Source organism: Eumetopias jubatus, unplaced genomic scaffold (genome assembly GCF_037043125.1).
Source record: "Eumetopias jubatus isolate StellerSeaLion01/CBP00866 unplaced genomic scaffold, mEumJub1_p1.0 scaffold_8, whole genome shotgun sequence".
Classification (NCBI taxonomy): domain Eukaryota; kingdom Metazoa; phylum Chordata; class Mammalia; order Carnivora; family Otariidae; genus Eumetopias; species Eumetopias jubatus.
This window is the reverse complement of record NW_028274814.1, coordinates 8,891,304-8,918,465: the sequence shown is the minus strand read 5'-3', so window position 1 is coordinate 8,918,465 and position 27,162 is coordinate 8,891,304. Positions and strand designations below refer to the sequence as shown.

At 39.2% G+C, this 27,162-nt stretch overlaps 1 protein-coding gene and 1 pseudogene across 2 annotated transcripts in view; both read right to left on the bottom strand.

Moving 5' to 3' along the window:
- Positions 1 to 7,775: 7,775 nt before the first annotated feature.
- Positions 7,776 to 27,162, bottom strand: part of LOC114203944 (ankyrin repeat domain-containing protein 26-like) — a 112,129-nt gene continuing 92,742 nt past the window's right edge. The window contains exons 24-28 of one of the 2 annotated variants that reach the window (XM_088025465.1): positions 25,493 to 25,768; positions 24,421 to 24,635; positions 22,767 to 23,004; positions 9,129 to 9,174; positions 7,776 to 8,019 (exon numbers count right to left, since the gene is read on the bottom strand). In XM_088025465.1, coding sequence (XP_087881591.1) covers positions 7,880 to 8,019; positions 9,129 to 9,174; positions 22,767 to 23,004; positions 24,421 to 24,635; positions 25,493 to 25,768 — 915 coding nt within the window. In that variant the 3' untranslated portion in view covers positions 7,776 to 7,879. Of the gene's footprint in view, positions 8,020 to 9,128; positions 9,175 to 22,766; positions 23,005 to 24,420; positions 24,636 to 25,492; positions 25,769 to 27,162 lie in introns of those variants that run through there. The other variant, XR_015768747.1, reaches the window with a different exon arrangement.
- On the bottom strand, positions 22,555 to 22,641 carry LOC148163638 (small nucleolar RNA U3; annotated as a pseudogene).

The following is a 27,162-nucleotide window of genomic DNA, read 5'->3' as shown; positions in this document are numbered from 1 at the left end:
AGACGGTTTCCTTGGTTCTAAGATTTGCGAGTTTTACTATTACATACCGGGGCGCTGGCCTGTTTTCCTTGATCTTGGGAGGGGTCCTCTCTGCTTCTAGGACACAAATATTTGTTTCATTCCCCAGATTAGGGAAGTTCTCAGCTAGATTTGCTCAAATATATCTTCTAGTCCTCTCTCGCCACCCCCTCACAGATCCCAGTAATTCTGACATTGGAACGTTTCATGGTGTCACTTATTTCTCTGATTCTCTTTTCATGGATTCTGAGTTGTTTTTCCCTGGCCTCCTCTTTTTCCTTCTTGTCTATTAATTGGTCTTCTAGATCACTAAGTCATTCTTCTGCCTTGCTTACCCTAGCTGTTAGATTATCTAGATTAGATTGGATCTCACTGATAGCACTTTTAAGTTCTGCCAGTTCAGCTTTCATTTCTGCCCTTAGAGACTCTACATTGCCATTAATCCACTTCTCCATCTTAGCTACTGTCTTGACAATTGCTACCCTGAATTCCATCTCTGACATCTTGGTTATATCTGTATGCATTTATGAATCTGTGGCAGAAGTCACAGTCTCTTGAGTCTTTCCTATTTTGGGGGTTCCTTCTCTGAGTCATTCTGTTGAGGGGTGGTTGAGGGAATGTACAGAGTCCAAATTACTGACCACGACCCAAGCAAGATGCACCTTTTTATAGGAACTTTAGGGTTGCTGGACTCTTGTTCTCCAGGCTGTCTTCTGGGGGAGGGGCCTGCCCTGCTGTTACTCAGGCAACCTTGTTTGGGCAGTTGCCCTACCCCCTGTGGCAGGGGCTGGGCTCAGTGAAAACCCGTTTTGGGGGGCTTTTGTTCTCTGGCGGCTTTCCTTGGCGGCTTTCTGCGTCTCTTCTGAGAGCCAGCGCAGAAGAGATCGTTTCCAACCCTCTCTGCCTCAGAGCAGAAATATCGCAGTCTGTTCTTCGGTGAGCTCTCCAGGCCACACTATCTCCGTTTCTGTGTGTGCTGCTATGAACTGCAGCATCCTGGGTTGTGAGCCCCTCAGCAGCACTCCCAGTCCTCGCCTCCTGGTCGGGGCATGTCTCTGCCCTTTGTGTCTCTAAAACCGACAGCCTCCCCCAGTTCCCATGCACCCCACTGCTCCACGTTTCAGTCTGGGGACTGCCCTAAAGTCCCTTCCCTGCCGCTACCGGTGTGCGAGTCTGTGCCCCGTCCCCAGCGCGGGAGGCTATCGCTCACTAGCGGTGTAGGATCCTGACGGCCATGCTCCCTCCTGCTGCCGTTTATCCTCCGATAGCTGCCCGCGGAATCACGGCTCCCCGCTTCATACCTCCAAATCAACCGCCTGTGATATTCTGTTTGTAGAGATCCAGATATATCTTCTTATATCTCAGGGTGATTTCCTGGGTGTTCAAAGTGGTCTGGTAGATATCCAGCCCAATTCAGGGACCGGTTGGTAAAGGGTCCCCTACTCCTCCACCATCTTTTCCTCCCCTGAAGTAGATCCTCAGTTAATGATTAAAAAAACAAAACATATTCTTCAAATAATGAAAAACTATATTATTTAAATAGATTTTTTTAAAGACCCGAAGAAAACTTATTTTAAAAATGCCTTAACCCCAACTGAAATTTCTATGGATAGGTAAGACAGCAGACTGGATACAGCAGAGGTGAAAATTAACTAGGAAAATAGAAGAAATAATTGAGGATATAAGGGAAGAGACCAAAAGACAACCATGGAGACATGAAAGAGAGGTTAAGAAATATGGGGCCTAGATAAGAAAGTCTAAATATGTTTAATCTGAGACACCAAATCAGATTCAAAAGGCCAAATGAATTTTGATTATGTTCAGTTAGCCAGCATACAGTACATCATAAGTTTTTGTTGTAGTGTTCAACAATTCATTAGTTGCCTATAACACCCAGTGCTCACCCCAACACGTGCCCTCCTTAATACCCATCGGCCGGTTACCCCATCCCCCTACCCCTCCCTTCTGTAACCCTCAGTTTGTTTCCTGGAGTCCAGAGTCTCTCATGGTTTGTCTCCCTCTCTGATTTCTTCCCATTCAGTTTTCCCTCCCTTCCCCTGTGGTCCTCCGCTCTATTCCTTATGTTCCACATAGGAGCTTGACTTATTTCACTTGGCATAATCCCCTCCACTTCCATCCATGTCAAGGCAAATGGTGAGTATTCATCCCTTCTGATGGCTGAGTAATATTCCATTGTATATATGTACCACATCTGTAACCATTCATCTGTTGAAGGGCCTCTCAGTTCCTTCCACAGTTTGGCTATTGTGGACATTGCTGCTATGAACTATGGGGTGCATGTGCCCCTTATTTTTACTACATACATATCTTCAGGGTAAATGCCTAGTAGTGCAATAGCTGGGTCATAGGGTAGCTGTATGTTTAATCTCTTGAGGAACCTCCATACTGTTTTCCAGAGTGGGTGTACAAGCTTGCATTCCCACCAACAGTGTAAGAGGGTTCCCTTTTCTCCACACTTTTTCCTGTCTCGTTCATTTTGGCCATTCTAACTGGTGTAAGGTGGTATCTCATTGTGGTTTTGATTTGTATTTCCCTGATGGCTAGCGATGTTGAACATTTTTTTTAATGTGTCTGTTAGCCATTTGGATGTCTTCTTCAGAGAAGTGTCTTTTCATATCTTCTGCCCATTTCTTGACTGGTTTGTTTTTGGGGTGTTGAGTTTGAGAAGTTCTTTATAGATCTTGGATATCAGCCCCTTATCTGAAATGTCATTTGCAAACATCTTCTCCCATCCTTTGGATTGCCTCTTAGTTTTGTTGACTGCTTCCTTTGCTGTGCAAAAGGTTTTTATCTTGATGAAGTCCCAAATGTTCATTTCTGCTTTTGTTTCTGCTGCTTTTAGAGACGTGACTTGAAAAAGTTCTTGTGGCCAATGTCAAAGAGGTTATTGCCTATGTTCTCCTCTAGGATTTAATGGATTCTTGTCTCACATAGAGGTCTTTCACCCATTTTATCTTTGTGTATGGTGTAAGAGGATGTCTCGTTTTATTCTTCTGCATGTGGTTGTCGAGTTTTCCCAGCACCATTTATTGAAGAGACTGTCTTTTTTTTCCCATTCGATGTTCTTTCCTGCTTTGTCAAAGATTAGTTGACCATAGAGTTGAGAGTCCATTTCTGGGGTCTCTACTCTGTTCCACTGATCTATGTGTCTGTTTTTGTGCCAATACCATACTGTCTTGACTACAGCTTTGTAATATAGCTTGAAGTCAGGCACTGTGGTACCTCCAGCTTTGGTTTTCTTTTTGAACATTCCCCTGGCAATTCAGGGTCTTTTCTGTTCCATAGCAATTTTAGCATTATTTGTTCCAGCTCTGTGAAAAATGTCAATGGTATTTTGAAAGAGATTGCATTGAAAGGGTAAATTGCTCTGGGAAGCATAGACATTTTAACGATATTTATCCTTCCAATCCATGAGCATGGGATGTTTTTCCATCTCTTTGTGTCTTCCTCAATTTCTTTCATAAGTGTTCTGTAGCTTCTAGAATACAGATCCTTTACCTGCTAGGTTACGTTTATTCCTAGGTATATTTTGGTTTTTGGAGCTGCTGTAAATGGAATTCTAATTATGGAACATTATTAAGATAAATAGCAAGACATCAAATCTAGACCCATAATAGCGTACCTGCAGTAAACACAAAAAGAAAAAGAATTCCTCCCCCACCCCGCCCGCAAGAGTAAAATCTTTAGAGCAACCAAAAATTGTGGGGAAAAGGAGCAGAGTGGGGAACAGATTATGTTCAAAGGAGAAATAGGCAGACAGCTAATTTCTAAAGAGCAATTATGAGAGACAAAGGGCAGTGGAATGACATTTTCTGTATGATCAAAGAAAGTAACTACTCACCTAGGATTCTCTATGCTGTGAAAATGTGTATCAAGAGTAAGAGGAAATAAAGGCATTTTTATTCTTTTTTCAAGATTTTATTTATTTGGAAGAGAGTGAGAGAGAAGGAGCGAGAGAGGAAGAACAAGTGAGGGGAGGGGCAGAGAGAGAGGGAGAGTCAGACTCCACGCTGAGCAGTGAGCCTGAAGTGGGGCTCAATCCCAGGACCCTGGGATCATGACCTGAGCCAAAGGCAGACACTTAATCAACTGAGCCACCCAGGCGCCCAATAAAGACATCTTAAACAGAGATTCATTACCTGGCAGCTCTCGCTCATGGAAATTTTAAAGAATGCACATAAACAAACAGAAGAAAAATAATCCCAAGTAGAAATTCTGAGACGCAAGAGGAGAGGGGAAAAAAATAATTAAATATGTCCTTCAATTTAAATGAACACTGACAGTATCATATAAAAGTTATAAAAATGTTGAGTATTTTTTAAAGATACAAGAGAGAATTAAAACACAAAGCAACAATACACATAAGTTTGGAGCCATGTAAATTGAGTTAAAAGCATTCAAAACTCCTTGCATTATCATTATCCATGAACAGAGAGGACAAAATCCTCACCAAAATTTCATCATATCAAGAGTAGCAATGTATGAAACAGACGAATGAAATCACAACTAAATTCAGTTTACCTAAGAAATGCAAGGTTGGTTTGACATGAGCACTTAATGTAATTGACGACATTGACAAATTTTTAAAAAATTATCTCAATATATGCAAAACAAACATCTATTATCTTTCAACATTCATGATAAAACTTAGAAAACGAGTAGTAGAAGGGAACTTTGTTAATAGAATCGTAACAGAAAGACCCTAGGTGACCCCATAATAAATGCCCTTTGGTGTTCTCACCTTTTATAATCCTTTGCCCTTAAGAGTAGCCAAGCTCTGTGACTTGACTCTAGCCATTAGAAAATGGCAAATGTAATGGAATTTTGCAGATACAATGGTTAATTTTGAGTTGATCAAAAGGGGATTATTCTATGTAAGCCTGATTTAAGCAGGTGAAACCCTTAAAAGAGGACTGAGCCCTCTCTGCAGTGAAATTCTCCTTGTTGGCCTCATGAGGTAAGCAGCCATATTGGGGAAGCCTACCTGGCCAAGAACAAGGAACAACCTTGCTATAGACTATTTGTTCCCCCCACTCCCAAATTCATGTATTAAATCTTAATGTTCCATGTAATAGTATTTGGAGGTGGGGGCTTTGGGAAGTGATGAAGTCATGAAGGTGGAGCCCTCATGAATGGGATTAGTGCCCTTATAAATAAAGGATACCTGAGAGAGCTCCCTTGGCCCTGTGCCTTATGAGGAAACAGGAGGAAGACCAGCATCCATGAACCAGGAAGCCGGCCCTCACTGGACACTGAATCTGCCAGTGCCTTGATTTTGGACTTCCTAGCCTCCAGAATTGGGAGAAACAATATAATAAGACAGTTTAGCAAGATAGGTGAATCTAAGCTCAATATACAGAATACTGTTATTTCTATAAGCTAGCAACAAACAGGAAATGAAATTGATTTTTGAAAATAATATCTATAATGGGGTCAAAAGTATTCAATTACTGGGAATAAATCTAAAAAACATCGGCAGGACCTTTATAGGAAATTTTTTAACATTGAGAGTTAATCAACTGAAATACTGTTAGGAAAACTCAGTATTATGTCTTTTCCCTATAAAGTATTTATAGATTCAATGCAATTCTAATCAGAATCTTTGCTTTGTAAAGCTTGACAAGTTGATTATAAAAGACCTATGGAGCCTTTTCCCCCCTCTCTTCTTTCTATTCCCAAATTTTCAGTTCAAAAGCATAGAAACAGGGAGCTGTGGTGGCCCAGAGTGTGGTGTTGGAGCCTGGCTAGAATGGGGAAGGCATAAAAGTGGGAGAGCCACCCTGCAGTGTTGGAACACCCCTGAAAGGTCAACAACAGAGAATGTGGTATCACGGACTGAAGGGAAAGAACAGTCCAGCATGGGGTTTTCAGAGCCTGTGGGGGCAGTAAATCATCTGCAGAAGATGTGGCCTGGCACAGGGTGTCTGAGAAAGGAGATATTTACATGTCTCAAAGTACTTCCCCTAAAATACTAATGAGTTATAAAGTGGAAAGTTAACATTCCAGAGGAGAAACCTGGCAGATATTACCTCCAGGATCAATGCTCACATCACCAACAATGGGACAAACCAAATTGTAGGTCACATGATAGGATGCAATGAGAAGAGTAGAGGACCACTTCAGTCATACTCTTGCTAAAAATGTATGATCTGAATTTTTTTTAAGTTTTTTTTTTTTTTAATTTGTCAGCGAGAGAGAAAACACAAGCAGGGGGAGTGGCAGGCAGAGGGAGAAGCAGGCTCCCCACTGAGCAGGGAGCCCGATGCAGGACTTGATCCCAAGACACCAGGATCATGACCTGAGCTGAAGGCAGTTGCTTAACCAACTGAGCCACCCAGGCATCCCTGATCTGAATTTTATCATCAGGAAACATAAGAAAAACCCACATTGAAAGACATTCTCCATTACTGGAATTAACTCTTTAATAAAAGATTAAAAGTCATGAAAATTAAGGAAAGACTAAGGAACTATTCTAAACTGAAAGAACTAAGAGACACAACATCTGAATTAAATACATGGCTCTGAACAGGACCTTCCGTGCGTATAGGATATTACAGACAAGTGACAAAACTTAAAAATATGATGATTAAATGACAGAATGTACAGGGTGCCTGGGTGGCTCAGTTGGTTAAGCGTCTGCCTTCGGCTCAGCTCATGATTCTGGGGTCCTGGGATCGAGCCCCATGTCGGGCTCTCTGCTCAGTGGGGAGCCTGCTTCTCCCTCTCCCTCTGCTTGCCGCTCTGCCTACTTGTGCTCTCACTGTCAAATAAATAAATACAATCTTTTAAAAAAATGATAGAATGTATAGTTGACATGGTTTGAATGGGTGCACTTATAGGCAGATGTTTTCAATAAATACATGATAGTACTCTAAATGTATTTTCTTTTATGATTTCAATAACATTTTTTCTCTAGCTTACTTTATTCTAAGAATATAATATGGAATACATATAACATACAAAACACAGGTTAATTGACTGTTCTGGTACCAGTAAGTTTTCTGGTCAACAGCAGATTATTAGTAAAGTCAAAAGTTGGGGAGTCAAAAGTTATTCACATATTTCTGACTGCAAAGGGTCAGTGCCCCTAACCCCGACATTATTCAAGTGTTAATTGTATGAGAGTTAATTGTCTGATTGTCAGGGTTGTACAGTAGTTATGTGGAATGTACTGACTTGTAGGATATAAATGCTAGGGGAATCAGGCATAATTTAACAATTTACCTGCAAATCGTTCTGGGGTGGAAAAGTTCTTTTTTCTCCAATTTTTCTTTTCTCTAATTTTAAGACTGTTTTCAAAAAGTAAATCAAAAATAAACAGAAAAGGTGAAAAGCCTTAGGCAAATCTTATTTCACCATGAGGAAAGAGCTACGAATCAGTACTTGAAATTAAAATTAAAATTATACGTAGGTTTTATGGCACTACAAAAATTGTAATATATACAAACACTGACAATAGCCTTAGCAGCAATATATCAAAATGATGTCTGTGTAAATCTCTAGGTCCATATGTAGTAATAAAAACTGGAAAATACAAAAAGGCTATCAATTAACACCACTGAAGTACTAACGACAATTTGGTTGGTTGGGTGCTGTTTAAAAAGCTGGTATTTGGGCAGCCTGAAGCATGTAAAACTCAACAGTGCTGGTTTCCACATACAAAACCTGCTTAAAAGTTAATTAGGTGCCAAGAAACATAGCTTAAAATATTATATAAACTTTCATTACACATATGATCCAAACCCGTTTCCTTTAATAAAGATTTTCACACATCATACGTTTAGTAGGACACAATTAAGATGTTATACAAACATCCAGTAAATGAATTATTATTGATCTTTCAGAGCATGTACTTTTTCTTCAAAATCTGTAAAAATTCTTTTGACGATTTCTCTAGTGGATCGTACTTTACATGTGGTTCACAAGTAGATTCTAAAGAGGAGGTCTTATACAATGAGTCTGATTCAAATTCAGCAGCAGCTGAAAAGAAAAAGAGTTACATTCTTTATCTAAAATTTTAACTTTGTAGTTAACTACAAGTTAGTAAAAAACAAAGTTGAAGCCTTATGAGTGTTAAGAAGAATGAAAAATATCTGCATAGAACTACAAAATACAAGATGACTTTTAAATATATTTTGCTCATGGTTGCCCACCAAGTTAATTGCTATTGTGGATAAATATCAGAGCTTCTAGTTTCTCATTACGAGATGAAATTACATGATGATGACAGAGCCCACCCCTGAACAACCATATACTATAAACTGAAAAAGCAAACAGGCAATTTTAGAGTTGAATATACCATGACAGGTATAAAACAAGACACTATAAGAACACACAAAAGGGACATCCTACTTTTCTATCAATATTGTCTGCTTTTTGGTGGAGGTGATATGTAAACTGATACCTGAAGTACAAGGAAAAAGTGTGCCAGGTGGAGGGAAGACACATATACAAAGAACATATACAAAGAGTGAGGAAGAACACTTGTGGAATTGCAAGTAGTCTACGCTGAAGAGGTGCTAGAGCAAAGCAACAGAGTAGGGTAAGTAGCGACAGAGAAGGCTGAATAATCTGGCAAGAACCAAATTGATTTGGGTGTTTTTATTCCATATAAGGAACTTGGAATTTTACTCAATGGCAAAAGGTAAACCAATGACAAAATCAATGACTGGAGATTTAAATACCATCTGTCAAGTGACAGCTATATGGACTATAATTGCTTAACTATTACTAAGACAAGTCTGGTTTTTTTGGTCTTATACCACTAGCAGAAACAAGAATTTGAGAAATCCCACTTATTCAGGTTGACGGTTCCATAGGAGAGGCAGAAGTGAAGAAAGATTATAGCCAGAAATAATAACAGATACGTAGACGTTTGGAGATTTTTAAAAAAAGTCTGAACAAACACGATGATTAAATGAGGAATAAGTATGTTCTTCATTATGTTTATGTTTTACATTTTTATTAGATAGATATAAAAAAATTTATGTAGTACCTATTATCCAAACAAGGGAAAGGGATGCCATTTACTATTCATAGTTTATTTCCAAAATCAATGACCACCTTAATTCATAAATTTGGCAACATACCTTCTTCTAGTTCTCTAGTTATATTCCTTTCCATCTCCCGCTGCATCTGAAATAAGTCAAATATTATTTATAATGTTCAAGTTAAAGAGACATTACTGTAGGAATTATATATAGCTTATGAAATGCGGTCTTTAAATAACACTTTTAGAGACTAAAACTAAGTTAGGGATTGCTTCAATAGAAAGATAATCACATAAATAAAATAAATCCCTACTTATTTTAATCTTAGGTAACTGAGAAGAAACATATGTAATGCTATTTAGATGAATCTGATAAAAAGTACAATTAATATAGGTCTATTGAATATAGACTTTCTGGAAGAAGAGGAAGATGGCGGAGGAGTAGAGGACCATAGTTTTGTTGGTCCCTAGAATTTAGCTGGGTAGCTTTCCCCAAATCATTCTGAAGACCTGTGAACTCAACCTGAGATCTAAGAAAAGAACTGTTGCAATTCTACAAATAGAAAAGCAACCACTTTCTGCAAGGTAGGAGGTGTGGAGAAGCGAATCTGAGGTGATATATGGGAAGATAAACCGTGGGGGCGAGGGAGCCTACATAAGCCGGCTATCAGAAAGTGATAAAGCAGTGGTGCGCAAATCGGATATTTTAGAAGTCCGCTCCGGCGAGGGACATCCCTGCTTGAAAGGCACTCAGGTGGAGAAGCAGGGTGGAACCCTAGGTGGAACAGCCTTATTTCAGGATCCCCAAGGTCACAGAAAGAATGGGGGTGCCTGAGTATGGGAGAGTTCCCAGGCATTTGAGCAGTGAAGCCGGCTGCAATCAGAGAGTTGAGGAGGGGGGCGTTCAGCTCAGTGTTGCCATAAACCACAAACCGCAGCCAGTTGGGCGACCGCTCTCAGAGCAGGGGCCATACAAGTGGCAGAACCAGGGCAAGACCTCCCTCCCTCTCCCAGGAGGAGCGGCATGAATGCATGCCACAGGAGACTGCAAAGTTTGGAAACTCCAAAGGGAGTTGGTGTGGCTGAGATAAAAATGTTCAGTCACAGGCTGGGTGTACACAGAAGGCAGACAGAAACCAGGGAGATAAGAGTGATTGACAGCTTCTCCGTGAGGGCACACTGAAGAGCGGAGGGTGCCAGCTTTCAGCTCCAGGGCTGGACGCTGGGAGGCTGACATTTTCATTCTCATCCTATAAAGTGGTGCGGAAAGCCTTCAGGGAACAGAAGCCACATAGAGCAATCCCGAGGCCCTGACTTAGGCTGGCCCCTGGCAAGGGCAGTGCAATACTGCCGGAGCAAAGACCCCTGGGAATCAGCACAACAGGCCTCTCCTCCAGAAAATCAGCAAGAACATCCGGCTAAGACCAAGTTTACCGATCACACAGAACTGCAAAACTCCAGCACTAGACGAAAATACTATATAGAAGTCATGGCTTTTTCTCATGATTCCTTAATCTCTCAATTGTAATTTTTCTTCCTTTACAACCAATTTCTTATTTTATCAACTCGTTTTTTAAAAATGTTTTTAACGTTCATTTTTATAATTACATTCTATACTTTCATTGTATTTAATTTTATTTTTGCATATATATAAGTTTTTCTTTCTTTACAATTTTGGGATGTAGTTTCTTCTAACAAACAGACCAAAATACACCCAGAATCTAGTGTATTGCTCTGTTCTCATCAGCTGTCCGATTATATTCTCTTTCGACTTTAATTCTTAGTTTACTTATTTTTGTGGCTTCAGGTCTCCTCTGATTTGTTAAGAGTAGATTTCTCTGGGGGCGTTGCTGCTCTTTTAGTATTTTGTTCTCTCATTCATCTATTCTTCTCTGGACAGAATGACTAGATGGAAAAACTCACCTCAAATAAGAGAACAAGAGGCAGTACTGACTGACAGGGACCTCATCAGTATGGATAAAAGTAAGATGCTGGAATTAGAGCTTGGAATAACAATCCTAAAGATACTAGCTGGGCTTGAAAAAGCATAGAAGACACTACAGAATGCCTTTCTGGAGAAATAAAAGAACTAAAATCTTAACAAATCGAAATCAAAAGGCTATTAATAAGCTGCACTAAAAAATGGAGGCTCTCCCTCTGGAAAACAGTATGGAGGTTCCTCAAGAAGTTAAAAATAGAGCTACCCGATGACCCAGTAATTGTACTACAAGGTATTGACCCCAAAGATGCAAATGTAGTGATCAGAAGGGGCACCTGGACACCAATTTTTATAGCAGGAATATCCGCAATAGCCAAACTGTGGAAACAGCCCAAATGTCCATCAACAGATGAATGGATAAAGAAGATGCGGTATATATAAATACAATGGAATATTACTACGCCATCAGAAGGATGAAATCTTACAATTTACATTGACGTGGATGGAAATGGAAGGTATTATGCTGCGAGAAAAGTCAATCGGGGAAAGACAGTTAGCATATGGTTTCATACACATGTGAAATATAAGAAACAGTGCAGAGAATCATAGGGGAAGGGAGAGAAAACTAAAATGGGAAGAAACCAGAGAGGGAAACAAACCATGAGAGACTCTTAACTATAGGAAACCAACTTGAGGTTTGCTGGAGGGGAGGTGGGTGGGGGGATGGGGTAAGTGGGTGATGGGCATGAAGGAGGGCACGTGATGTGTAGAGCCCTGGCTGTTATATACAACTGATGATTCACTGAACACTACATCTGAAACTAATGATATAACATATGTCAGCTAACTGAAGAGAAATTTTAGGGGTGCCTGGGTGGCTCACTTGGTTAAGCGGCTGTGTTCAGCTCAGGTCATAATCCCAGGGTCTTGGGATCGAACCCATGTTGGGCTCCTTGCTCAGCAGGGAGTCTGCTTCTCCCTCTCTGTGCTCTCTCACTATCTCTCTGTGTCAAATAAATAAATAAAATCCTTAAAATAAAAAGAAATTTTAAAGAATTTATCACATACATATGGGTAAGGGTGAAATAAAACATTATTTACTTATCTTTTCCAGACTTACTAAGCTATACTTAATAAAAATTATGTATTTAAAATAAAAAAAATTTGGAGGCTCTGCTAGGATAAATGAGGCAGAAAGGAGAAGTAGTGATACAGAAGACAAAATAAAATGTGGCACCTGGGTGGCTCCGTCGTTAAGCATCTGCCTTTGGCTCAGGTCATGATCCCAGGGTCCTGGGATCGAGCCCCGCATCAGGCTCTCTGTTCAGCAGAAAGCCTGCTTCTTCCTCACCCATGACCCCTGCTTATGTTCCCTCTCTTGCTGTGTCTACTCTGTCAATAAAATAAATGAAATCTTTAAAAAAATTTTAAAAAATTAAGAAATGATGGAGAATAAGAAAGCTGAGAAAAAAGAGAGATAAACAACCACTGGATCATGAGGCGAGAATTCAAGAGATAAGTGATACCGTAAAGCGAAACAATATTAGAATAATTGGGATCCCAGAAGAAGAGGAAGGGGGGTTGGCAGAAGGTATATTTGAGAAATGATAGCGGAGAACCTCCCTAATCTGGGGAAGGAAACAGGCATTCAGATCCAGGAGGCACAGAGAACCCAACCCCCTTCAACATCAATAAAAACAGGTCAACACCTCGACATATAGTAGTGAAGCCTGCACATTTCAGAGACAAAGAGAAAATCCTGAAAGCAGCTCGGCACAAGAGGTCCTTAACCGACAAGGGTAGAAACGTTAGACTGGCAGCAGACCTAACCACAGAGACCTGGCGGGCCAGTAAGGACTGGCAGGATATATTCAGGGTGCTAAAGGAGAAAAATATGCAGCCAAGAATACTTTATTTCTCCAGCAAGGCTGTCATTCAAAATTGAAGGAGACATAAAAGAGTTTCCAGGACAAAGAGAAACTAAAACATTTCTGATCACTAAACCAGCCCTGCAAGAAATATTAAAGGAGATCCTTTACGCAAAGAGAGAACCCCAAAGTAACACAGACTAGAAAGGAACGGAGACAATATACAGAAACAGGGACGTTACAGGTAATACAAAGGCACTAAATTCATAGCTTTCAATAGTTACCCTGAATGTGAATGGGCCAAATGCCCCAATCAAAAGACGCAGGGTATCAGACTGGATAAAAAAGCAAGACCCATCGATATGCTGTCTGCAAGAGACTCATTTTAGACCCAAGGACACCTCCAGATTCAAAGTGAGGGAGTGGAAAACCACTTATCATGCTAATGGACATCAAAAGAAAGCTGGGGTAGCAATCCTTATACCAGACAAATTGGATTTTAAACCAAAGACTGTAATAAGAGATGAGGAAGGACAGTATCATAATGAAAGGGGTCTATCCAACAAGAAGATCTAACAATTGTAAATATCTGTGCCCCTAACATGGGAGCAGCCGATTACATAAACCAATTAATAACAAAATTAAAGAAACACATTGATGATGATACATTAACAAGAGTGAATGACACACTGGACTGTGGGAACAGAACGCCACAACCACCACCGGTGCAGGTTCGTTCGGCCTCCGAGATCTCTGAGAAAACTTGAGATTGCAGGGTTAAAAATGACCTGAAAGGATCAGAGTGAAATGCCCTTGGGACGTGTGTGGTCTGTTCTAAAATAGGCAGCAGCAGATGTTTTGCAGATAGGAAGCCACCTGTAAACAGCACGCTGTGCACTCCCCTCTTTGTTCCCTTGCCCTGTAAATAGCACGCTGTGCACTCCCCTCTTCGTTCCCTTGTCCTGCTTTAAAGATTCTTATCATACACGCTGGACTAATCCTATGTACATGGAAGAATGTGCCTTACTAAGCCCCTGCTGTAAACCATTCTAGATCTATATCGCTGTACGATTACGGAAAATAAACCTCGGGACCTCGGGCTGATTGCTCGGGGTCCCCTGTGCCTCGCTCTACCGTCGTCTCTTTTCCTCAGTTCCTTCGCCGCCCCAGGTCCACGACTCTCCAAGGTCGACACTGGACCAGATGGACTTCACAGATATATTCAGAGCATTCCAACCTAAAGCTACAGAATACACATTCTTCTCGAACGCACGTGGAACTTTCTCCAGAAGAGATCACATACTGGGTCGCAAATCAGGTCTCAACCGGTACCAAAAGTATGGGATCATTCCCTGCATATTTTCACACCACAACGCCTTGAAACTTGGACTCAATCACAAGAGGAAATTTGCAAAGAACTCAAACACATGGAAGTTAAAGTTAATGAATGGGTCAACCAGGAAACTAAAGAAGAATTAAAAGAATTCATGGAAACAAAGGAAAATGAAAACACAACTGTTCAAAACCTTCACGATGCAGCAAAGGCAGTCCTGGGGGCGGGGGGAAGTATAGAGCAGTAACAGCCTAAGAAAGGTCCTAAATACACAACCTAACCTTAAACTTAAAGGAGCTGGAGAAAGAACAGCAAATAAAGCCTAAACCCAGCAGGAGACGAGAATTAATGACGACCAGAGCAGAAATCAATGAAATAGAAACCAAAAGAACAGTAGAACACAGCCATGAAACTAGGAGCTGATTCTTTGATCTTTGAATGAATTAATAGGATCGATAAACCCCTCGCCAGATTTGGCAAAAAGAAAAGAGAAAGGATCCAAATCAATAAAATCATGAATGAAAGAGGAGAGATCACAACCAACACTAGGGAAGTACAAACAATTTTAAGAACATATTATGAAAGACTATATGCCAACAAATCAGGCAATCTGGAAGAAATGGATGCATTCCCAGAGACGTGCAACCTACCAAAACTGAAACAGGAAAAAACAAAAAAACCCGAACAGACCCACAACCAGCAAGGAAATTGAAGCAGTAATCAAAAATCTCCCAACAAACAAAACTCCAGGGCCGGATGGCTTCCCTGGGGAGTTCTAACAAACACTTAAGGAGGAATTAATGCCTATTCTTCTGAAGCGGTTTCAAAAAATAGAAATGGAAGGAAAACTTCCAAACTCTTTCTATAGCAGGCATTGGTGGTATAGTGGTGAGCATAGCTGCCTTCCAAACTCTTTCTAGGAGGCCAGCATTACCTTGATCCCCAAACCAGACAAAGACCCCACCAAAAAGGAGAATTACAGGCCAGTATCCCTGATGAACACGGATGCAAAAGTTCTCATCAAGATACTCGCCAATAGGAGCCAACAGTACATTAAGAGGATTATTCACCACGACCAAGTGGGACTTATTCCTGGGCTGCAAAGGTGGTTCAACATCCGCAAATCAATCAATGTGATATGCTACATTAATAAAAGGAAGGACAAGAACCATATGATCTGCTCAATAGATGCAGAAAAAGCATCTGACAAAGTACAGCATGCTTTCTTGATTAAAACTCTTCACGGTGCAGGGATAGAGGGCACATACCTCAATACCATAAAAGCCATCTATGACACGGTGCAGGGATAGAGGGCACATACCTCAATACCATAAAAGCCATCTATGAAAAGCCCACGGTGAATATCATTCTCAATGGGGAAAAACTGCGAGCTTCTCCCCTAAGGTCAGGAACACGGCAGGGATGTCCACTCTCACCGCTGTTGTCCAACATGACACTAGAAGTCCTAGCCTCAGCAATCAGACAACGAAAAGAAATAAAAGGCATCGGAATCGGCAAAGGAGTCAAACGCTCACTCTTCGCAGATGACGAAATACTCTATGTGGAAAACCCAAAAGACTCCACCCCAAAATTGCTAGAACTCATACAGGAATTCAGCAAAGTGGCAGGATATAAAATCAATGCACAGAAATCAGTTGCATTTCTATACACTAACAACGAGACAGAAGAAAGAGAAATTAAGGAATCGAACCCATTTACAATTGCACCCAAAACCATAAGATACCTAGGAATAGACCTAACCAAAGAGGCAAAGGATGTGTACTCTGAAAACTATAGAACACTCATGAGAGAAACTGAGGAAGACACAAAGAAATGGAAAAACACCCCATGTTCATGGACTAGAAGAACAAATTTGTTAAAATCTCTATGCTACCACGACCCAGAGCAATCTGTGCATTCAAGGCAATCTCTATCAAAATACCATCAACTTGTTTCACAGAGCTGGAACAAATGACCCTAAAATGTGTACGGAACCAGAAAAGACCCCGAAGAGCCAAAGGAATGTTGAGAAAGAAAACCAAAGCTGGTGGCATCACAATTCCGGTCCTCAAGCTCTATGACAAAGCTGTCATCATCAAGACAGTATGGTACTGGCACAAAAACAGACACATCGGCCAATGAAACAGAACAGCGAACCCAGAAATGGACCCTCAACTCTATGGTCACCTAATCTTCGGCAGAGTGGGAAAGAATAGCCAATGGAAAAAAGACAGTCTCTTCACCAAATGGTGTTGGGAAAATTGGACAGCCACACGCAGAAGAATGAAACTGGACCATTTTCTTACACCATACACAAAAATAGACTCAAAATGGATGTAAGACCTAAATGTGAGACAGGAACTCATCAAAATCCTAGAGGAGAACACAGGCAGCAACTTCTGTGACCTGGGTCGCAGCAACTTCTTGCTACACACGTCTCCAAAGGCAAGGGAAACAAAGACTTCATCAAGATAAAAAGCTTTTGCACAGCAAAGGAAGCAGTCGACAAAACCAAAAGACGACTGACAGAATGGGAGAAGATATTTGCAAATGACCTATCAGATAAAGGGCTAGTATGCAAAATCTATATATAAAGAACTTATCAAACTCAACCCCCAAAGAACAAATAATCCAGTCAAGAAATGGGAGGAAGGGGCGCCTGGGTGGCTCAGCCGGTTAAACGACTGCCTTCGGCTCCGGTCATGATCCCGGAGTCCCAGGATCCCGCATCCGGCTCCCTGCTCAGCAGGGAGTCTGCTTCTCCCTCTGAGTCTGCTCTCCCTCCTATGAGAGGGGGGAGCCCTCTCATGTGCTCTCTCTCTCAAATAAATACAATCTTTAAAAAAATAAAAAAGAAAATGGGTGGAAGATGTGACCAGACATTTCTCCAAAGAAGACATTCAAATGGTCAACAGATACATGAAAAAATGCCCAATATCACTCGGCATCAGGGAAATAAAGACAAATCAAAACCACAATGAGGTATCACCTCACACCTGTTGGAACGGCTAAAATGCACAAGTCGGGAAGCAGATGCGGGTGGGGATGCAGAGAATGGGGAACCCTCCCTCCCACTCTGTTGCTGAGAATGCAAGCTGGTGTAGCCACTCTGGAAAACAGTACGGAGGTTCCTCCAAAAAGTGAATATAGAGCTACCCAACGACCCAGCAATTGCAATACTAGGGATTTACCCCAAAGATAGAAATGCAGTGATCCGAAGGGGCAACTATATCCCAATGTTTATAGCAATTTTATGTATTTGAGAATGAGAGATAGAGACAGTGCACGAGTGGGGGGAGGGGCCGACGGAGAGGGAGCAGCAGACTCGCACTGAGCAGAGAGCCTGAAGCGGGGCTTTATCCCAGAACCCTGGAATCATGACCTGAGCTGAAGACAGACACTTAACTGACTGAACCACCAAGGCACCCCTCAGTACCCTACTTTAGACCCCATTTTGGGCATTCAATGAAAGGATACCTTTTACAAGAAAGGTCTAAGTAAGAACATTCTAGATGGGAATACTTGTAATATACAGTTGATCCTTGACCAACATGTGTTTGAATGGTACAGGTCTACTCTACTTACACATGGACTTTTTTTGATACTGCATCGTAGTGTATTTTCTCTTATGTTTTTCTCAATAACATTTTCTTCGCTAGCTTATTTTATTGTGAGAATACAGTACATAATACATGTAATGTACAAAACATGTGTTAATGGATTATTTAATGTTATGGGTAAGGCTTCCAGAAGAAAGAGAAATCAAGTCGAACTAGGCTATTAGTAGTTTAGTTTTTTAGATCCCATGCATAAGTGAAATCATACGGGTATTTGCCTTTCTCTGAGTTATTTTACTTAGCAAAACACTGGGTCTACCAGTGTTGTCACAAATGGCAAGATCCCATTCTTTTTTATAGCTGAGTAATATTTCATTGTATACATATAACATATCTTCTTTATCCATTCGTCTGTTGATGGACCCTGAGGTTGCTTCCATACTCTCGTTATTGTAAGTAACGTTTCAAAAAACACAGGGGTGCATACAACTTTTCGAATTAGTGTTTTCATTTTCTTTGGGTAAATCTCAGGAGTGGAATTACTGAATTGTATCGTATTTCTATTTTTAATTTTTTGAGGAACCATAACACTTTTTGACAGTAACATTATATTCAGGATTTAGACAACGAATAATCTGACAACATTACTAGGCAGGCCTTGTAAAATTAATGACTCAATACCACTTGATGGGAGAAACTTTTATTGAAGGAATTTTATAATACCATTAATAAATACTATGTAAAATATAAACCACTTTTTCATATGACGTGACTTAAGGAACTACCAACGTAATGTTATTATCTTTTCCCCAAAGCTCGTTTCCTAAATATTTACTTCTGTGACCTTTGTTTATTTCCAGGTGAGAATTGTGCTTAGATAGCAGAAATAGCTTTAAGTCCATTAATAAATAGAACACATTTGCAATTTTATTTATACTTTTCCACTTATCAAAGATACAGGAGGGTAAGAAAATTATACACAGAAAAACAATGTACAATGTATCAGCAAATTTTAATTTGAAGAATTATTAACTACAAGGATTTTCTCATAACTGTTCGTTTTCAAACTATGCCCACAGAAATCTAAGGTTCCACTGGGGACACAGCAGGATTGAGGGAAAAGGAAGTCTACAGGTGTAGTCCCATCTCTCCTTTAGCTGAACAGCTCTACCTGCCTCTGTTTTATATAATACAGTTTAATGCAAAAAAATTTTTTTTCCAAAGGTATAAAAGTCACTAACTTCGTCAAAGTCCCTAATCTTACATACGAGACAAAAAGGCCCCAGAGAGATTGTAGTTTGCCTGAGGTCAAAAAACCACCTAGTTGCCAGCCGGGAATGTGGTGTAGGTCTTACTGAGCCTAGAGTTTTATGCCAGTTACTTCCTCATATTCAGGAACAACGCATGCATTTTCAACTATAACTCAGAGAATATGAATACATAAAACTTTGTCATGTGGCTCTATAATAATGTTCAGGCATTAGGCACAAAATAGCTTTCTAACTAAATTATAAATTTTAAAGTCATGAACAAAAATAGAGGAACAGAAGTTATCTTAACTCCTATTAGTAACAGTCAACATACGCAGGATTTACAAGCACAAAATTTTTTAACCAAAGGACAAGGAGCTTGAAGGAGAACATCTTTAGTTGAACCAAAGAACCTGAACCTGAGGAAATTCTTCCTTGAAAGAATTATCCATTTCCTTCAAATAAAACTTGGTTTGTCAAAATCAATCAACAAATGAGTTTCCTATGTTGTGGGTTATTTATAACAAAATTTAAAACACAAAACAGATTTCTCTTTACCATCTAGCATGCTCTGACCAACCTCTCATCATTAGTTGGTATGTACAAAAGACATGATTAACTTTAATTATAATTTAAATCAAGTCAGAAATTATAGGTAAACCTTCATTTCCATGCGAGGACTTTTCTCTACCTTCCTCACGACAGGAAGGGAGATTTACCTAAAGGGTGAATTTGGGAGAAGGCACTAAGCAATGCCTACGTGGTTCCAAATCTCTTCTTTGAAAAGATGTGCCTGCCACAGTAACATGAATTCAAGTCTGCTCTCATCTTTGTGGGATGGGCATCAAACATTTGTTCCTTCCATTACAACTGTGTGTGGAAGCGTCTAATTTGGGATAAAGTACTGGGAAGCTCGCTGTAGCTACATACCTAAACCATATCCTCCTATTTGTTTGTATGTATTAGTAATAAAGTTACTAAGCTTATCTCCATCTGCCTGACTCCTGTGTTCTCAACTCAGAAAGAGAAGAGCAATGTCATCTGCCACCTACTCCACCACAGTTCCAACAAGAAAAATGACCAGACAACACTTAAAATGTTTTCTCCTTCCTTGACTTTATAACTAACATTCATTGTTCAAAGCAACATACTTGGAAGAGGGAAAAAGCTGGAAAAGAACAATTTCAGAAATAAACATACAAAGTCAGACAAAATGAGGAGACAGAGGAGTATGTTCCAAATGAAAGAACAATACAACACTTCAGAAAAATAACTAAATGAAACCGAGATAAGTAATCTACCTGATAAAGAGTTCAAAGTAATGGACATAAGGATGCTCAGCAAACTTGGGAGAAGAATGGATGGATTCAGTGAGAACTTCAACAAAGAGAAAATATAAAGAAGAACCCATCAGAGCTAAAGAATACAATAACTGAAATGAAAAATACACCAGAGGGAATCGACAGCAGATTAAAAGCTGCAGAACAGATCCGTGATCTGCAAGACAGGGTACTAGAAATCCCCCAAGCCAAAAGGAAAAAAAAGAATTTTAAAAATGAGGACAGGCTAAGGGACCTCCTAGGATCGAGCCCCACATCAGGCGCCCTGATCAGGGAGCTTGCTTCTTCTCCCTTTCCCTCGGGCCTTCCCCTCCCACTGGTGTTCTCGCTCGCTTGCTCTGCTCTCTCTCTCTCTCATAAATAAATTAAAATTAAAAAAAAAAAAAGGAGGGGTGCCTGGGTGGCTCAGTCATTAAGCGTCCGCCTTCGGCTCAGGTCATGATCCCAGGGTCCTGGGATCGAGCCCCACATCGGGCTCCCTGATCAGGAGGAAGCCTGCTTCTCTCTCTCCCACTTACCCTGCTTGTGCTCTCTCTCTGGCTGTCTCTGTCAAATAAATAAATAAAATCTTAAAAAAAAAAAAAAAGGAAAGGCCATAACTAGAAGTAAAAAAATTATGAAAGAAAGTTTTATTGGTAAAAGCAAACATACAGTAAAGGTAATAGATCAATCACATTTATAAGGCCAGTACGAAGGTTAAGACAAAAGTAGTAATATCAATTATATCTACAGTAATTAGTTAAGGGATACACAAAATAAAAAGATGTAAACTAAGCCATCAAATAAATAAAACAAGGTGGGGTGTAAAAATGTAGTGTTTTTAAAATGTGTTTGAACTTAAGTAACCATCAACTTAAAATAAACTGCTATATACATAGGATGTTACATACGAACTTCATGGTGATCACAAACCAAAAATTGAAAGGCATCCAAGCATAACACTAAAGAAAGTCCTCAAATTAGAAGGGAAGAGAGCAAGACAATAACGATGCCGAATGAAAGAACAAGACTGAGGCCTCATTTACCCTGAGCCTATGCTCCTTTTGTCTACGTTAATAAGACCATGAATATACCATCAAAACCATTAAACCTATGTGCATTCATTGAAATGGATATTTTAATAACAATGATACACAATGGAAACTAGCTGCTATTTAAAGACTCCCTATCATTCCCATATTAGTCATCAATCATTCAAGTGATGACAAGGTAGATATACGTGAACTTTTTTTAAAAAATTCAAATTGTGGGGCGTCTGGGTGGCTCAGTCAGTTAAGTGTCTGATCTTGATTTTGGCTCAGGTCATGATCTCAGGGTTGTGAGACTGAGCTCTACATGGGGCTCTGCACTGAGCATGGAGCCTGCTTACCCTCTGCTCCTCACCCCCTGCCTGTACTCCCTCTCTGAAAAAAAAAAAAAAATCAAATATTTGCTTGATTTAACTACTTAGAAAATGCTCTACAACTGCTCAACAAGACATTTTGTAAAACGTGAAACAGAAGTGTTATAAGTAAAAAAAAAAAAATGCTATAAGTAAGAAAGCAATTAAGAATGTACTCTCATGTAAGAAAATAGGTCATGAGACTGGGCCCTACATAGGGTTCACACTCAGTGGGGAGTCTGCTTGAAAGTCTCATGCTCTCTCTCCCTCTTGTGCACTCTCTCTCTCTAAAATAATAAAATCTGGGGCGCCTGGGTGGCTCAGTCGGTTAAGCCACTGCCTTCAGCTCAAGTCATGATCCTGGAGTCCCAGGATCGAGTCCCGCATCGGACTCCCTGTTTGGCAGGGAGTCTGCTTCTCCCTCTGACCCTCCTCCCTCTCATGCTCTCTCTCTTGCTCTCAAATAAATAAATAAAATCTTTAAAATGATAAAATCTTTAGGGGCGCCTGGGTGGCTCAGTCGTTGAGCATCTGCCTTTGGCTCAGGTCATGACACCAGGGTCCTGGGAGCGAGCCCCGCATCGGACTCCCTGCTTGGAGGGAAGCCTGCTTCTCCCTCTCCCACTGCCCCTGTTTGTGTTCCCTCTCTCGCTGTGTCTCTCTCTGTCAAATAAATAAAATCTTCAAAAAATAAAATTAAATAAATAAATCTTTAAAAAAAAATAAAATATGTCAGTTTAGTTATATTTATTAAATAAAGCTAATAATAGGTATCTCTTGAAAGTAAGAGCTCCAGGAACTAAAAAAATATCATAAAATTTCTGTCTCATTTCTTTATTGGCACATATAATTATGACTTTCACTTAGTGTGCATTAGTCAGTTAAACAACTCAGAATTTCACCAAATTAACAAACTATAGAAATGATCCCTGAAAGTACAGTCTTAGAATTTCACCAAATTAACAAACTATAGAAATGATCCCTGAAAGTAGTCTTAGAATTTCACCAAATTAAAAACAAAAATTCTATCAGAAATCTGAAACCCAAGAAAAAAAGATAACATAACTAACCTTGGTCAAGAAAGTCTCAATGCCATTATTTGTAGGCCGTGAGCGTGGGGTAAGAATCACTAGGTTTTCTCTTGGAGCAACATTTCTATTGAGCAGTGAACTATTATTAATATTTCTAACAGAAGGCAAGTCTAGGACACGCCTCATAGTAATAGTATTAATCAAAGACTGTTTTTGCTGTTTCTCCACCGGAAGTCTGGTACTGCTCTCTGCCAGCTTCTCATTAGTCCTGTTAAGACTACAAAACACAGCGCTTAGTATTTCATTTCTCCCCACATCATTCCTAAATGACTTGCATTTTTTGAAAGTTTCCATAATAGTAAACAGAATGTGCCATTAAACGGTGTTTTAACACTGAAAATGTGACAGAGCAGACCTACAATATATAATGATAGGTTTAAAATTGTTCTAAAGAAGTACATATATTTCTAGAGATTCCTAACTAACAAGTAATTCAAATTAAGGAGGGAGAGAAACGGCTATTAGTGATGCACAATGCTTAACAGGTAATACATGCTGCCTTCTGGAATGGCTGTACTTACAAGGTTCTTGAGGATGCCACGACACATACTTATATTTAGTAAAGCAGCATGCCATTACATATACTTATATTTAGTAAACCAGTTTAGAGATACAAAAATATAAAACCATCCCGGGGGGCTGGGTGCTCGGTCAGTGAACCATCTGCCTTCCGCTCAGGTCATGACCCCAGAGTCCTGGAATCGAGCCCCTGCTTTTCCCTCAACCTCTTCCTGCCGCTCCCCCTGCTTGAGCTCACTCGCTTGCTCTCTGTCAAATAAATACATACAATCTTTGAAATAAAAATAAAAATAAACCATCCCTCAAAGACATTTTCAAGTATTGGCTTTCACCACTCTTGTACATTTCACTCATTATCTCAGAGAAATGGAGCATTTGACACTGAGGAATAATTTAGACCAACAACTGCTAGATGGCAGAGTTGTGATCAGAAAGACAGAAAACAGCTCCGGAGGCAATTAGGTTATAACACAGTTACCAGGGTACTGGAGGTGGAATCTACCCTTTCTGTCTTTCACCCAGCCCCTCCTCATGTCCACCATGGTGCTATTTTTAGCCACTTTGGGAATTATGCTGCCTTTCACCCCTAGGTGAATCTTGTTGTATTTCACATGTATACCTTTATGTAAGGTAGAAAAACTATATAAAAAACAGTTTGTTTCAAAGCACCCTCTATTTGGTAATAATAACAAAAATCACAATCAAAAAAGTAAATTTACCAAGCTGCCAGGATGTGCAGTTTGGGTTAAAGATGTACTCTTCCAAAAATAAACTCACTAATATTAAGAAACTCATTGCTATTCAGGGCAATTCTGACAAACAATTTTATAATAACATGCTGTCTAAATTATAAAGCTTCTAACAATTAGCTTAAAGACTAGGAGATCAGATTAACTGAAAATATTAAGGGGAAAAAAATAAAATCATGTAAAACCGAAAAAAGGAGAGAGGCAAACTGTCTTGGACTAACATTTCAAAGGTAAGTTCTTTTACAAACATCGTTTTCCAAAATTAAACTATCTTACTCATCTCATGAACTTGGCTCCATAAAAATTATGCTTTAGAGGCAAATTAACAAGCTAAATCTATTTTCTATGATTCTGTTTTAACTTACTTGCTCAGTTCATTTGTCAATGACGTTTGAACTTTTAATTCTTCTACGTAGAGTTGCTTGTGTTTTTCCAATTCTGTTTTATAAAAATCTCGAGAACTTTTCATTCTGGATAGTTCAAATTCCAATTCTTTAATTCGGAGTTCCATTTGACTTCTTATTGAAGCATTATTAGTTTCTCTTAACTGTCCTAACCTTTCTTGAGATGCTACTTGTGTCTAAAGCAAATTAAAAGCATAGTTTTAAAACTGGGTAAATACAGTATATTTCTTTCCTTTAGTTTTGAGTCAATGATTCAGAGAGCAATTGTAAATGTGAAAAAAAAGCTGAAGTGTAAAATATTTCTCATCAATGTCAACTGAATTAAATCTGAATGATAAAGTTCAATCATTCTTATATTAGAACTCATGCAATCTGATAATTCAGAGAATAAGAGAATCCTTTAAAAACTTTAAAAAGTGAACAATACAACTTAAGAATAATCCAAAAACAGGGGGTGCCTGGCTGGCTTAGTCGGTTGAGCGCCGGACTCTGGGTTTCTGCTCAATCGTGATCTCAGGGTCCTGAGATTAAAGCCCTGTGTCGTACTCAGCATGGAGTCTGCCTGGGATTCTCTCTCTCCCTCTGTGCATCCTCTCACCCGTGCTTTCCAGATAAATAAATAAATAAATAAATATCTTTAAAAAAAATAATCCAAGTATGGTACCATCTTTTTTTTCCCAGCAGGCTCCATGCTGGGCTTGATTTCACGAGCCTGAGCTGCTCAACCAACTGAGCCACCCAGGCACCCCATGGTTAAAATTTTTAAAAGACCATTTTTTCTTTTCCTGTCAATAGTCTTGTTTTATACCAACTGGTCTTAAAAAATAAAATGATTCTCTACTGTGAATCATTCTGAAAAATCAATTTAGTGAGAATAATGATGAAAAGTGAAATTTTTAAAGAGAAGGAACAAATGTTCCTTCAAATTTACCAAATGGCTATCAAGGAAGTAGAGGAAAATTATACAATGCATATAACCAAAATGTAACTTGCAGTGAAATGATTAAAGCATACTACAGATCAGTAAATTAACCTGTAAAAACAGACTGGCTTCTTTTAATTTTTCTGTTACGTCTTCAAGCTCCCATTTATATTGTTCTATTTTACTGTATTCTACCATACTGAGTTCTAAATGACTTCTGAGGTGTACTACTTGTTGTTTCAACTTCTTTTTATTCTTCTCTAGTTTTTCATATTTCTTCTGCATTTCCTTCATAGATGATAACTCCTGGGTAAGAAGCTGGTTTTTTGCATCCAGGTATAGACATTTTGAAGATGCACTTTCCAGTTTTGCTGTAAGATCACCAACCTGCATGAATAAAATAATACCGTTTGGAAGTAGAGTGAAAATAGTCTAATGCAAAACTATGACCAAATTTTTTTTTTAAAGATTTTATTTTTAAGTCTCTACACCCAACACGGGGCTTGAACTCACAACCCCCAAGATCAAGAGCCACACGCTCTACTGACAGAGCCAGCCAGGTGCCCAAATTTTAAAATAAATTCATTTTCAACAAAATGTTATCTATACTCGAAGTAGAGTCTTGGAATGTGGAACCTCAAATAACTCAGAAAATCAAGAACAAAATTAAAACCACTAGTAGTTATTAAAACAGATCTCTGCTATTGTTCTCTTGGCCACACATTTATACTTTTATTTTTCTAGGATTGTTTCAGATCTTTCCTCCATAAAATAACTGTAAGTCATCTCATAGTAGAACGTCTCTTAACCCTTCCCTCATCTTAACACTGTCCCTGTTCATCATCAGACTTTGAAGAAAATGTTTAAAGAAAATTATATTTAAAAATCTAGATACTCATTCTTCTATCATAAAATATTATTTCTCATGAATTCATGAGGAATAACGTGTTTAGAAAGGCTCATAAACTACATTTTATAAATTTTATAAATTTATAATTTTAAATTTATATAATGTAGTTTAAAATTTATAATTTTAAGTTTTATATAATGCAGTTTTATAAGCCTGATGCCAATAAATACAAATTTCAAATATAAGGACCTTTCCTAAAAACAGCTTCAACTGATTTTACCTTTTCATCATTATTTTTTCTAGAATTTAAATGGCCAAAATTTACTTGTTAAATACAGAGGTTCTTACCCATATTAATACTAAGGGTTAATGAAAATTTTTAAAAAGTGGTTATATTTACATTTTAGTTTCTAAAGATGCCCTAGAAACATTTTCATCCATAGCTTAAGATACCCTGGGTTTTGTGAGATCATACCTTTTTAAGATCATCTCCGAAAAATTCCTATGCAGGCCCCATTACAGTTTTGGTGATCGTCTGACTTTAGAATGAGATACCCTCATTCTCTGCAAGCATTTCAAGCATCTCTGCAAGGTTTCAATTTCTTCTTTTCTATTAACTACCTTTCTCTTTAAACAAAGTTTAGGTCTTCTCGATATTACATAAAAACTTTTGCTTAGCTCTGGCAGCTTTTTCTATCATCCTGCTCCACCCCTTTCACGGGACTTGAACATTCTTTAATGTGTCATCTCATCCACAGATTCATCTTTCCAACACTTATTGTCTTCTTTTACACTAAAATCTGAGTTTCAATCCTGGAATTCCACTAAAAAATTTTGAGGGTCATCAAGGATCTTTTTTTTAAAGTCTTTATCCTGCTGTACTTCTCAGCAACAGCTGAAAACAATGACCATACCCTCCCTCTGCTCTTCT